This window comes from Anomaloglossus baeobatrachus, chromosome 12, assembly GCF_048569485.1.
Source record: "Anomaloglossus baeobatrachus isolate aAnoBae1 chromosome 12, aAnoBae1.hap1, whole genome shotgun sequence".
Lineage (NCBI taxonomy): Eukaryota > Metazoa > Chordata > Amphibia > Anura > Aromobatidae > Anomaloglossus > Anomaloglossus baeobatrachus.
The window spans coordinates 126070008-126084413 of NC_134364.1; the positions used below are offsets into that span (position 1 = coordinate 126070008).

Here is a 14406-nt window from a genome sequence, read left to right on the forward strand (position 1 = left end):
TGTGTGATACTGTCTCCTGAGCCGTGTATCTAATCCTATGATGTGTGATACTGTCTCCTGAGCCGTGTATCTAATCCTATCCTGTGTGATACTGTCTCCTGAGCCGTGTATCTAATCCTATGATGTGTGATACTGTCTCCTGAGCCGTGTATCTAATCCTATGATGTGTGATACTGTCTCCTGAGCCGTGTATCTAATCCTATGATGTGTAGTAATAACACGGAGGCGTCCTCGTTATCTGGATTTTCTCTTTTATATAAACAGCGCCCCCTCTGGCAGTGACACGTCATGCAGGCGGCGCTCCTATAATACTGATACGGTACGGCACAGACACCATAGCTGCTCACACACACAGTCACATTTGCACATCCACGCTCGGAGCTTTGGTCACATGTGTTACGTGGCTTCTTGTGCGTGGTGGCGCTGGGATCCTGGTCATTCACCGCCAGCGCAGGCGCGGTGTACCCTGGACGCCCGCTCCTCCTGGCAGTGATCATGTCTCTATGTACACTTGGGTTCACATTATAAAGGGGTAACAGTCGTCCCCTCCACTCCAGGCAGCCATCTTGGCTTATGGTCCGATGAGTCCTATTTGGTCCAGTGTGGTGGCACTGGTCTAGGAGTCAGATGGCCACCATAGTCACATAAATTGAGGAACCGGTAGTTCCGCCACGACCCCTCCTATAAAAATGGCAGTCTGTCAGCTGGTACAGAAGCAGAATGAAGGTGGTGGCTCACACGTCGGAGGCCGCGTCAGCCGCAGCCCCGTTGGCCGTCAGATTGATGCTGTTGTTGTCTACGTCCATCTTGCCACCTCCTCTGCAAGGCACACAGCATGGCTTGGTGATCTCTCGGCCATATTGGCAAAACCCGTTGAGTGGGGTCTTTTCCTGCACTTTGGAGCCGGCGAGTTTCTCGGACTCGGGCGTACTGCAGCCCTGGATCTTACTCTTTGCCTTGATCTGATCCCGCCAGGAATACAGCGCCAGAAACACGCAGCCGCACAGCGTCAGCGCCAGCAGCACCGTCACCGCTACAAACGGCTTGTAGTAGTCCTGCTCATTGCTGCTAAATGGGACACCGTTTTCGATGGCCATGTTACTGTCCCGGTTGTAGGAGTCCTTGTGGCTGATGCCGACCCCACTGAGGTCTCTGATCCAGTACTGGGCGGCCAAAAACTGAGAGCCGTTCTCATTGGCCCAGCACTCGTACTGTCCCAGAGTGTCCCTCTTCACCGTGACAACCAGAGTGCCTGCGGAGGTCACCACCTGCTTCTCCGGGGATTGTCCCCAGTGCTTCCAGCTGTACGTGGCAAGAGACGACAGGCGCGGGCACTGGAGCTCAACGATGGAGTTATACGCAGCGGATACGTTACCAACTGGAAGAAAGAAATAACATCATGAGATCTGTGATAACAACACCTCCTGTCCATCACCAGAGATCAGCGGTGACATCACTGAGAACACCGCCTATCCATCACCAGAGATCAGCGGTGACATCACTGAGAACACCTCCTATCCATCACCAGAGATCAGCAGTGACATCACTGAGAACACCTCCTATCTATCACCAGAGATCAGCGGTGACATCACTGAGAACACCTCCTATCCATCACCAAAGATCAGCGGTGACATCACTGAGAACACCTCCTATCCATCACCAGAGATCAGCAGTGACATCACTGAGAACACCTCCTATCCATCACTAGAGATCAGCGGTGACATCACTGAGAACACCTCCTTTCCATCACCAGAGATCAGCGGTGACATCACTGAGAACACCTCCTATCCATCACCAGAGATCAGCAGTGACATCACTGAGAACACCTCCTATCCATCACCAGAGATCAGCGGTGACATCACTGAGAACACCTCCTATCCATCACCAGAGATCAGCGGTGACATCACTGAGAACACCGCCTATCCATCACCAGAGATCAGCAGTGACATCACTGAGAACACCTCCTATCCATCACCAGAGATCAGCGGTGACATCACTGAGAACACTTCCTATCCATCACCAGAGATCAGCGGTGACATCACTGAGAACACCGCCTATCCATCACCAGAGATCAGCGGTGACATCACTGAGAACACCTCCTATCCATCAGCAGAGATCAGCAGTGACATCACTGAGAACTCCTCCTATCCATCACCAGAGATCAGCAGTGACATCACTGAGAACACCTCCTATCCATCACCAGAGATCAGCAGTGACATCACTGAGAACTCCTCCTATCCATCACCAGAGATCAGCAGTGACATCACTGAGAACACCTCCTATCCATCACCAGAGATCAGCGGTGACATCACTGAGAACACCGCCTATCCATCACCAGAGATCAGTGGTGACATCACTGAGAACACCGCCTATCCATCACTAGAGATCAGCGGTGACATCACTGAGAACACCTCCTATCCATCACCAGAGATCAGCGGTGACATCACTGAGAACACCTTCTATCCATCACCAGAGATCAGCAGTGACATCACTGAGAACACCGCCTATCCATCACCAGAGATCAGCAGTGACATCACTGAGAACACCTCCTATCCATCACTAGAGATCAGCGGTGACATCACTGAGAACACCTCCTATCCATCACCAGAGATCAGCGGTGACATCACTGAGAACACCTCCTATCCATCACCAGAGATCAGCGGTGACATCACTGAGAACACCGCCTATCCATCACCAGAGATCAGCAGTGACATCACTGAGAACACCTCCTATCCATCACCAGAGATCAGCGGTGACATCACTGAGAACACCTCCTATCCATCACCAGAGATCAGCGGTGACATCACTGAGAACACCGCCTATCCATCACCAGAGATCAGCAGTGACATCACTGAGAACACCTCCTATCCATCACTAGAGATCAGCGGTGACATCACTGAGAACTCCTATCCATCACCAGAGATCAGCGGTGACATCACTGAGAACACCTCCTATCCATCACCAGAGATCAGCAGTGACATCACTGAGAACACCTCCTATCCATCACCAGAGATCAGCAGTGACATCACTGAGAACACCGCCTATCCATCACCAGAGATCAGCAGTGACATCACTGAGAACATCTCCTATCCATCACCAGAGATCAGCGGTGACATCACTGAGAACACCGCCTATCCATCACCAGAGATCAGCAGTGACATCACTGACAACACCTCCTATCCATCACCAGAGATCAGCGGTGACATCACTGAGAACACCTCCTATCCATCACCAGAGATCAGCGGTGACATCACTGAGAACACCTCCTATCCATCACCAGAGATCAGCGGTGACATCACTGAGAACACCGCCTATCCATCACTAGAGATCAGCGGTGACATCACTGAGAACACCTCCTATCCATCACTAGAGATCAGCAGTGACATCACTGAGAACACCTCCTATCCATCACCAGAGATCAGCAGTGACATCACTGAGAACACCTCCTATCCATCACCAGAGATCAGCAGTGACATCACTGAGAACACCTCCTATCCATCACCAGAGATCAGCGGTGACATCACTGAGAACACCTCCTATCCATCACCAGAGATCAGCAGTGACATCACTGAGAACACCTCCTATCCATCACTAGAGATCAGAGGTGACATCACTGAGAACACCGCCTATCCATCACCAGAGATCAGCGGTGACATCACTGTGAACACCGCCTATCCATCACCAGAGATCAGCGGTGACATCACTGAGAACACCTCCTATCCATCACCAGAGATCAGCGGTGACATCACTGAGAACACCTCCTATCCATCACCAGAGATCAGCGGTGACATCACTGAGAACACCGCCTATCCATCACTAGAGATCAGCAGTGACATCACTGAGAACACCTCCTATCCATCACTAGAGATCAGAGGTGACATCACTGAGAACACCTCCTATCCCTCACCAGAGATCAGCGGTGACATCACTGAGAACACCGCCTATCCATCACCAGAGATCAGCGGTGACATCACTGAGAACACCTCCTATCCATCACCAGAGATCAGCAGTGACATCACTGAGAACGCCTCCTATCCATCACCAGAGATCAGCGGTGACATCACTGAGAACACCACCTATCCATCACTAGAGATCAGAGGTGACATCACTGAGAACACCTCCTATCCATCACTAGAGATCAGAGGTGACATCACTGAGAACACCTCCTATCCATCACCAGAGATCAGCGGTGACATCACTGAGAACACCACCTATCCATCACTAGAGATCAGCGGTGACATCACTGAGAACACCTCCTATCCATCACCAGAGATCAGCGGTGACATCACTGAGAACACCTCCTATCCATCACCAGAGATCAGCAGTGACATCACTGAGAACACCTCCTATCCCTCACCAGAGATCAGCGGTGACATCACTGAGAACACCACCTATCCATCACTAGAGATCAGAGGTGACATCACTGAGAACACCTCCTATCCCTCACCAGAGATCAGCGGTGACATCACTGAGAACACCTCCTATCCATCACTAGAGATCAGCGGTGACATCACTGAGAACACCTCCTATCCATCACCAGAGATCAGCAGTGACATCACTGAGAACGCCTCCTATCCATCACCAGAGATCAGCGGTGACATCACTGAGAACACCTCCTATCCATCACCAGAGATCAGCAGTGACATCACTGAGAACACCACCTATCCATCACTAGAGATCAGAGGTGACATCACTGAGAACACCGCCTATCCATCACCAGAGATCAGCGGTGACATCACTGAGAACGCCTCCTATCCATCACTAGAGATCAGAGGTGACATCACTGAGAACACCACCTATCCATCACTAGAGATCAGAGGTGACATCACTGAGAACACCACCTATCCATCACTAGAGATCAGAGGTGACATCACTGAGAACACCGCCTATCCATCACCTGGGATCAGCGGTGACATCACTGAGAACACCGCCTATCCATCACCAGAGATCAGCCGTGACATCACTGAGAACACCTCCTATCCATCACCAGAGATCATCGGTGACATCACTGAGAACACCGCCTATCCATCACTAGAGATCAGAGGTGACATCACTGAGAACACCTCCTATCCATCACCAGAGATCAGCAGTGACATCACTGAGAACACCTCCTATCCATCACCAGAGATCAGCGGTGACATCACTGAGAACACCTCCTATCCATCCCCAGAGATCAGCAGTGACATCACTGAGAACACCTCCTATCCATCACCAGAGATCAGAGGTGACATCACTGAGAACACCGCCTATCCATTATTTGTATTCAGTGGTGGCATCAATCACCTCTTGTGGGTGGGTTGTCGGTGCTGTGTCCAGGTCGGGGGCTTCTTCCTCGGGGGCTCAAGCAGGTGGTGTTGGGGTTCCCCTCCTCGATATCTTGCAGCCAGGTCTCACTGTGAATATTGAGGATGTATTAGTCCTTTCTGTAGGAACTCCAGGTTTTGGGCACGTATTCGGCATGACTTACCCGTTTTCCTGGGCGGAGGGCACCCCTTGGCACTGGCCGCTGGGCAGGCTCCAGGCACAGTACGGGTCTCTTGCTAGGACGCACTCTATGCAGGTCCTGTAGACGCTGCAGTTGGTCAGGGGGACCTGCAGGAGACCATCTCTGGAGCCCACGTATAGCATCTTCTGTAAGAGATTACATAGAAAGTATGAGGTTTCTCAGTATAGTGCTGAACATATCCACAAAAGTGGCTGATAACAGAGAATAATAGATGATGTTATAATGAGAGACGGTTTATCACCTTGGTAGACTCCAGTAGGAGGGTCTCGATGGGCTCGTCGTTGGGCAGGAGGTTGATTTCTTCAATGATGTGCGATTCTGTGCCCTTATTTACTAATACAACTTTGTGTACGGACCCCCGATCTGCAGAACAGAGGAGACTTGTGAGCGGGGGACGCGTCTGTGAGAAATGGTTTCCCCCAACAATCACTCCTCCTTGGTGTTCCTTCACAATCTTGAGCTCTGGAGTGCGGCGCGGTGGCACTTACCGGTGCCCAGGTACATCACTGTGTACGTCTCTCCGGACAGCGCCACCACCGAGTCCATAGCGATGCGCGTGTAGCTGACGCTCTGCTGGATGAGCAGCGGCTGCCGGTCGGCAGGTAACACCTTGTCATCCATCAGGAAGTGATCCTTCATGAAGTTCAGATCCGTGTCTGAGAACTTCCCAGCCGAGCACTGGAGGGGAACACGGAGGTCGCAGTCACAAAGCAGCACAGAGTATTACAGGGAAGGGGTCATAAAAATATAACAATTTTTCAATAACTGAAAATATGTAAAGTGTTAATGTTTTGTTTAAATAATATTTGTTTTTAACTGAGCAAAATATAAAACATAATTTTAAAAGTTTGATATTTTCCACTCTTAAACACTAGGGGGAGCAGCTGCTGAAATCCTGCTGCAGAACTACTGTAGAACCAGCTCACATTACAGCTGCAGTAAAGTGGGCGGAGTCTGCTCTCCTGTGTGTGATGTCACCTCCCCCTCCCCCTCCCAATCTGGGGGTTTCCAAAAGGATAAGGGAAGATGAAGTTGAGGATCACAGTGCGGAGCCATTTTGTTGGTGACTACAAAGTGATCCTAATGTCTAAAGTGTCACCAAGGCCAGCTGCATAGTTCTCAACTGTATCCCGTGCCCCACTGTATCCCGTGCCCCACTGTATCCCGTGCCCCACTGTATACTGCGCCCCACTGTATACTGCGCCCCACTGTATACTGCGCCCCACTGTATCTCGTGCCCCACTGTATACTGACCCCAGAGACTGACTAAGAACCATCTGGTTCGAAACGCGTCCTCTGTTTGCATAGGACCCTGTCTGGATATTTTTATCTAATTTTTAATATGAATCAATAAAGAATTTTGGTTTTATTATCCTTGGACTTTGCTGCTGGAGTTCCTTCCTTTACATACTGCGCCCCACTGTATCCCATTCCCCACTGTATCCCGTGCTCCACTATATACTATACCCCACTGTATCCCGTGCCCCACTGTATACTGCTCCCACTGTATCCCGTGCCCCACTGTATCCCGCGCCCCACTGTATCCCGTGCCCCACTGTATCCCATGCCCCACTGTATACTGCACCCCACTGTATCCCATGCCCCACTGTATACTGCGCCCCACTGTATCTCGTGCCCCACTGTATACCGCGCCCCACTGTATCCCGTGCCCCACTGTATACTATGCCCCACTGTATTCCGTGCCCCACTGTATACTGCGCCCCACTGTATCCCGTGCCCCACTGTATACTGCGCCCCACTGTATACTATGCCCCACTGTATACTGCGCCCCACTGTATCCCATGCCCCACTGTATACTGCGCCCCACTGTATCCCGTGCCCCACTGTATCCCGTGCCCCACTGTATACTGCTCCCACTGTATCCCATGCCCCACTGTGTACTGCGCCCCACTGTATCCCGTGCCCCACTGTATACTGCTCCCACTGTATCCCATGCCCCACTGTATACTGCGCCCTACTGTATCCCGTGCCCCACTGTATACTGCGCCCCACTCTATCCCGTGCCCCACTGTATACTGCGCCCCACTGTATCCCGTGCCCCACTGTATCCTGTGCCCCACTGTATCCCATGCCCCACTGTATACTGCGCCCCACTGTATCTCGTGCCTCACTGTATACTGCGCCCCACTGTATCCCATGCCCCACTGTATCCCGTGCCCCACTGTATCCCATTCCCCACTGTATCCCGTGCCCCACTATATACTATGCCCCACTGTATCCCGTGCCCCACTGTATCCCGTGCCCCACTGTATACTGCTCCCACTGTATCCCATGCCCCACTGTATACTGCGCCCCACTGTATACTGCGCCCCACTGTATCCCGTGCCCCACTGTATCCCGTGCCCCACTGTATCCCGTGCCCCACTGTATCCCGTGCCCCACTGTATACTGCACCCCACTGTATCCCATGCCCCACTGTATACTGCGCCCCACTGTATCCCGTGCCCCACTGTATACTGCGCCCCACTGTATCTCGTGCCCCACTGTATACCGCGCCCCACTGTATCCCGTGCCCCACTGTATACTATGCCCCACTGTATTCCGTGCCCCACTGTATACTGCGCCCCACTGTATCCCGTGCCCCACTGTATACTGCGCCCCACTGTATACTATGCCCCACTGTATACTGCGCCCCACTGTATACTGCGCCCCACTGTATACTGCGCCCCACTGTATCCCATGCCCCACTGTATACTGCGCCCCACTGTATCCCGTGCCCCACTGTATCCCGTGCCCCACTGTATACTGCTCCCACTGTATCCCATGCCCCACTGTGTACTGCGCCCCACTGTATCCCGTGCCCCACTGTATACTGCTCCCACTGTATCCCATGCCCCACTGTATACTGCGCCCTACTGTATCCCGTGCCCCACTGTATACTGCACCCCACTGTATCCCGTGCCCCACTGTATCCCGTGCCCCACTGTATACTGCGCCCCACTGTATCCCGTGCCCCACTGTATACTGCGCCCCACTGTATCTCGTGCCCCACTGTATACCGCGCCCCACTGTATCTCGTGCCCCACTGTAAACCGCGCCCCACTGTATCCCGTGCCCCACTGTATACTATGCCCCACTGTATCCCGTGCCCCACTGTATACTGCACCCCACTGTATCCCATGCCCCACTGTATCCCGTGCCCCACTGTATCCCGTGCCCCACTGTATACTGCACCCCACTGTATCCCATGCCCCACTGTATACTGCGCCCCACTGTATACTGCGCCCCACTGTATCTCGTGCCCCACTGTATACCGCGCCCCACTGTATCCCGTGCCCCACTGTATACTATGCCCCACTGTATTCCGTGCCCCACTGTATACTGCGCCCCACTGTATCCCGTGCCCCACTGTATACTGCGCCCCACTGTATACTATGCCCCACTGTATACTGCGCCCCACTGTATACTATGCCCCACTGTTTCCCATGCCCCACTGTATACTGCGCCCCACTGTATCCCGTGCCCCACTGTATACTGCGCCCCACTGTATACTATGCCCCACTGTATACTGCTCCCACTGTATCCCATGCCCCACTGTGTACTGCGCCCCACTGTATCCCGGGCCCCACTGTATACTGCTCCCACTGTATCCCATGCCCCACTGTATACTGCGCCCTACTGTATCCCGTGCCCCACTGTATACTGCACCCCACTGTATCCCGTGCCCCACTGTATACTGCGCCCCACTGTATCCCGTGCCCCACTGTATACTGCGCCCCACTGTATCTCGTGCCCCACTGTATACCGCGCCCCACTGTATCTCGTGCCCCACTGTATACCGCGCCCCACTGTATCCCGTGCCCCACTGTATACTATGCCCCACTGTATCCCGTGCCCCACTGTATACTGCACCCCACTGTATCCCATGCCCCACTGTATACTGCGCCCCACTGTATCCCGTGCCCCACTGTATACTGCGCCCCACTGTATCTCGTGCCCCACTGTATACCGCGCCCCACTGTATCCCGTGCCCCACTGTATACTGCGCCCCACTGTATCCCGTGCCCCACTGTATACTGCGCCCCACTGTATACTATGCCCCACTGTATACTGCGCCCCACTGTATACTGCGCCCCACTGTATCCCGTGCCCCACTGTATCCCGTGCCCCACTGTATCCCGTGCCCCACTGTATCCCATGCCCCACTGTGTACTGCGCCCCACTGTATCCCGTGCCCCACTGTATACTGTTACCACTGTATCCCATGCCCCACTGTATACTGCGCCCTACTGTATCCCGTGCCCCACTGTATACTGCACCCCACTGTATCCCGTGCCCCACTGTATACTGCGCCCCACTGTATCCCGTGCCCCACTGTATCTCGTGCCCCACTGTATACCGCGCCCCACTGTATCTCGTGCCCCACTGTATACCGCGCCCCACTGTATCCCGTGCCCCACTGTATACTATGCCCCACTGTATCCCGTGCCCCACTGTATACTGCGCCCCACTGTATACTATGCCCCACTGTATACTGCGCCCCACTGTATCCCATGCCCCACTGTATCCCGTGCCCCACTGTATCCCGTGCCCCACTGTATACTATGCCCCACTGTATCCCGTGCCCCACTGTATACTGCGCCCCACTGTATCTCGTGCCCCACTGTATCCCGTGCCCCACTGTATCCCGTACCCCACTGTATACTGCGCCCCACTCTATCCCGTGCCCCACTGTATACTGCGCCCCACTGTATCCCGTGCTCCACTGTATCCCGTGCCCCACTGTATCCCATGCCCCACTGTATACTGCGCCCCACTGTATCCCGTGCCCCACTGTATCCCATGCCCCACTGTATACTGCGCCCCACTGTATCCCGTGCCCCACTGTATCCCATGCCCCACTGTATACTGCGCCCCACTGTAGCCCGTGCCCCACTGTATACTATGCCCCACTGTATCCCGTGCCCCACTGTATACTGCGCCCCACTGTATCCCGTACCCCACTGTATCCCGTGCCCCACTGTATACTGCGCCCCACTGTATCCCGTGCCCCACTGTATACTGCGCCCCACTGTATCCCGTGCCCCACTGTATACTATGCCCCACTGTATACTGCGCCCCACTGTATACTGCGCCCCACTGTATACTATGCCCCACTGTATCCCGTGCCCCACTGTATACTATGCCCCACTGTATACTGCGCCCCACTGTATCCCGTGCCTCACAGTAAACTGCGCCCCACTGTATCCCATGCTCCAAATACTTTGCCCCCATATACTGTGCTGCTGGCCGGGATCGGAGGTGACGAGGGGTGATCTGCAGCCTAAGCGGCACAGCACTACAGATGTCACACTGCGATCACCGCTCCCACCCCGCATGCACTCACCTCAGAGCTCCGCCCCCGGCAGCCGGTCCTGTCAGTGATCACAGCACAGAGCAGTGAGGAGCTGCTAGGAGCGGAGGCCTGAGGTGAGCACATGTGGGGAGCAGCACACCAGGATCAGTTACCATGCAATCACTGCTGCCCAGCACCGGTACTCACCCCAGCCAGAGCGGGCGACAGGGGAAAGTGCAGCTCACAGCATACGCTGTGGGCTCCACAAAGATGGCGGCAGTCTCCTCCCAGAGCTGTGATCTGGACAACCCAGGGGGCGTATTCAGCTGACAGCAGGGGGCTCCAGGTGTGTCAAGTCTAGGGGGTCCGAGCCCGACTATCACACACAATGCGCTGGGAGCTGCCATATGTGAGGTGAGCAAGTGTCATTACTCCAAGATGGCCGCCCCCAGTGCTTCAGTAAAAACAGAACTAAATAAAAACTAAATAAACAGTGAATTTAATTTTGTACTAAAAATAATTGATTCCATAATCACTATTATTATTACACAAATAAAAAAACACGACATCTTCCCATTAAAGGATAGTTGTGAAATGAAAAGCCACCTGAAGGCTGAGATGATGGGAGTGAGGGGACATGATGAGGGTGAGGGGACATGATGGAGGTGAGGGGACATGATGGGGGTGAGGGGACATGATGGGGGTGAGGGGACATGATGGGGGTGAGGGGACATGATGGGGGTGAGGGGACATGATGGGGGTGAGGGGACATGATGGGAGTGACGGGGCATGATGGGAGTGACGGGGCATGATGGGAGTGACGGGGCATGATGGGAGTGACGGGGCATGATGGGAGTGACGGGGCATGATGGGAGTGACGGGGCATGATGGGAGTGACGGGGCATGATGGGAGTGACGGGACATGATGGGAGTGACGGGGCATGATGGGAGTGATGCTGTAATACTCACACTGCCGGGCCGGGGACTGGACACCGGGCCCGTGTATCGTGTCCACTTAGAACTTTCTTTATTCTGCTCCTTGTAGTTTCCATTGAAAGCCGCCTCAATGTCCCTCAGCCTGAAGGAGCAGACGGCCGAGGAGCTGGAGCCCCCAACCTGCCTGCAAGGGGCGAATATGCAGAGGCTCAGGACATAGAATCACATGTAATAAGATGAGATACACAACTAAGCAGACAGTATCACACACAAGATTAGATACACATCTCATCAATATAGGATTAGATACAGTGGCTGCAGAGCTGATTTTAGGTAGGGCTAAAGGCCCAGTCACACTAAACAACTTACCAGCGATCCCAACAACGATACAACCTGATAGGGATCGCTGGTAAGTTGCTAGGAGGTCGCTGGTGAGATGTCACATGACGCTCCAGCGATCCCACCAGCAGCCTGACCTGGCAGGGATCGCTGGAGCGGCGCTACACGTGGAAGCATGCTGCGCTTGGTAACTAAGGTAAATATCGGGTAACCAAGGACAGGGCTTCTTGGTTACCCGGTGTTTATCGTGGTTACCAGCGTCCGCAGAAGCCGGCTCCTGCTCCTGCACATTAGTTGTTGCTGTCTCGCTGTCACACACAGCGATCTGTGCTTCACAGCGGGACAGCAACAACTAAATAATGGCCCAGGACATTCAGCAACAACCAACGACCTCACAGCAGGGGCCGGGGTGTTGCTGGATGTCACACACAGCGACAGCGCTAGCAGGTCGTGCCTCAGCAGCGATGTTGCTTAGTGAGACGTGGCCTTAAGGCACATGTATATCTGCTCATTTCCATTGATTGGCAGTAAGTATGGCCGCCGTTAGTGATTCCTGCAGATTATTGATCACGGAGCAGTGAGCGCTTTGTTATTAGTGACACTTTAATATTGGATGACATCAGACAATTGATAATAACCTGAATGTACAGATCCACGAGGGACAGCGCAACCCTCATCACAGCAATGGCCTCCAGTGTCTCACTATTCATTACCCGTCCAGAAATTGTGCTGAAATGCCTTTCACTACTGACAGTCACCACAAGGGGGCGACAACCCAAAACCGCTCTATATTATCCTCACTACATCCCCCATCAGGCAACGCAACCAATCCATGTGTTCTGTGATCTAGAAAATGTGTCACCCCCTGCAGAATGTACGAAGGAAAATAACCAAAGCTGCAGTTATTTCACTAAACATCACCAAGTATTGTAATTACTGCCCCTATGTACAAGATTATAACTACTATAATACTGCTCCTATGTACAAGAATATAACTACTATAATACTGCTCCTATGTACAAGAATATAACTACTATAATACTGCTCCTATGTACAAGAATATAACTACTATAATACTGCTCCTATGTACAAGAATATAACTACTATAATACTGTCCCCTATGTACAAGAATATAACTACTATAATACTGCCCCTATGTACAAGAATATAACTACTATAATACTGCTCCTATGTACAAGAATATAACTACTATAATACTGCTCCTATGTACAAGAATATAACTACTATAATACTGTCCCCTATGTACAAGAATATAACTGCTATAATACTGCCCCTATGTACAAGAATATAACTACTATAATACTGCCCCCTATGTACAAGAATATAACTACTATAATACGGCCCCTATGTACAAGAATATAACTACTATAATACTGCTCCTATGTACAAGAATATAACTACTATAATACTGCTCCTATGTACAAGAATATAACTACTATAATACTGCTCCTATGTACAAGAATATAACTACTATAATACTGTCCCCTATGTACAAGAATATAACTACTATAATACTGCTCCTATGTACAAGAATATAACTACTATAATACTGTCCCCTATGTACAAGAATATAACTACTATAATACTGCTCCTATGTACAAGAATATAACTACTATAATACTGCCCCCTATGTACAAGAATATAACTACTATAATACTGCCCCCTATGTACCAGAATATAACTACTATAATACTGCCCCCTATGTACAAGAATATAACTACTATAATACTGCCCCTATGTACAAAAATATAACTACTATAATACTGCCCCCTGTGTACCAGAATATAACTACTATAATACTGCCCCCTATGTACAAGAATATAACTACTATAATACTACCCCTATGTACAAGAATATAACTACTATAATACTGCCCCCTATATAGAAGAATATAACTACTATAATACTGCCCCTATGTACAAGAATATAACTACTATAATACTGCCCCCTATATACAAGAATATAACTACTATAATACTGACCCCTATGTACAAGAATATAACTACTATAATACTGCCCCCTATGTACCAGAATATAACTACTATAATACTGCCCCTATGTACAAGAATATAACTACTATAATACTGCCCCTATGTACAAGAATATAACTACTATAATACTGCCCCTATGTACAAGAATATAACTACTATAATACTGCCCCTATGTACAAGAATACAACTACTATAATACTGCTCCTATGTACAAGAATATAACTACTATAATACTGCCCCTATATACAAGAATATAACTACTATAATACTGCTCCTATGTACAAGACTATAACTACTATAATACTGCGCCTATGTAC

General features: G+C 51.3%; 1 protein-coding gene across 5 annotated transcripts in view; it reads right to left on the reverse strand.

Annotated features, from left to right (window-relative positions):
- Positions 1-234: 234 nt before the first annotated feature.
- SEMA4A (semaphorin 4A) overlaps positions 235-14406 on the reverse strand; it is a 105665-nt gene continuing 91493 nt past the window's right edge. For all 5 annotated transcript variants that reach the window (XM_075330961.1, XM_075330957.1, XM_075330959.1 and 2 more), the window contains exons 10-15: positions 11772-11922; positions 5995-6184; positions 5748-5869; positions 5468-5631; positions 5284-5393; positions 235-1378 (exon numbers count right to left, since the gene is read on the reverse strand). In XM_075330961.1, the coding sequence (XP_075187076.1) occupies positions 735-1378; positions 5284-5393; positions 5468-5631; positions 5748-5869; positions 5995-6184; positions 11772-11922 (1381 nt within the window). In that variant the 3' untranslated portion in view covers positions 235-734. The remainder of the gene's footprint in view (positions 1379-5283; positions 5394-5467; positions 5632-5747; positions 5870-5994; positions 6185-11771; positions 11923-14406) is intronic.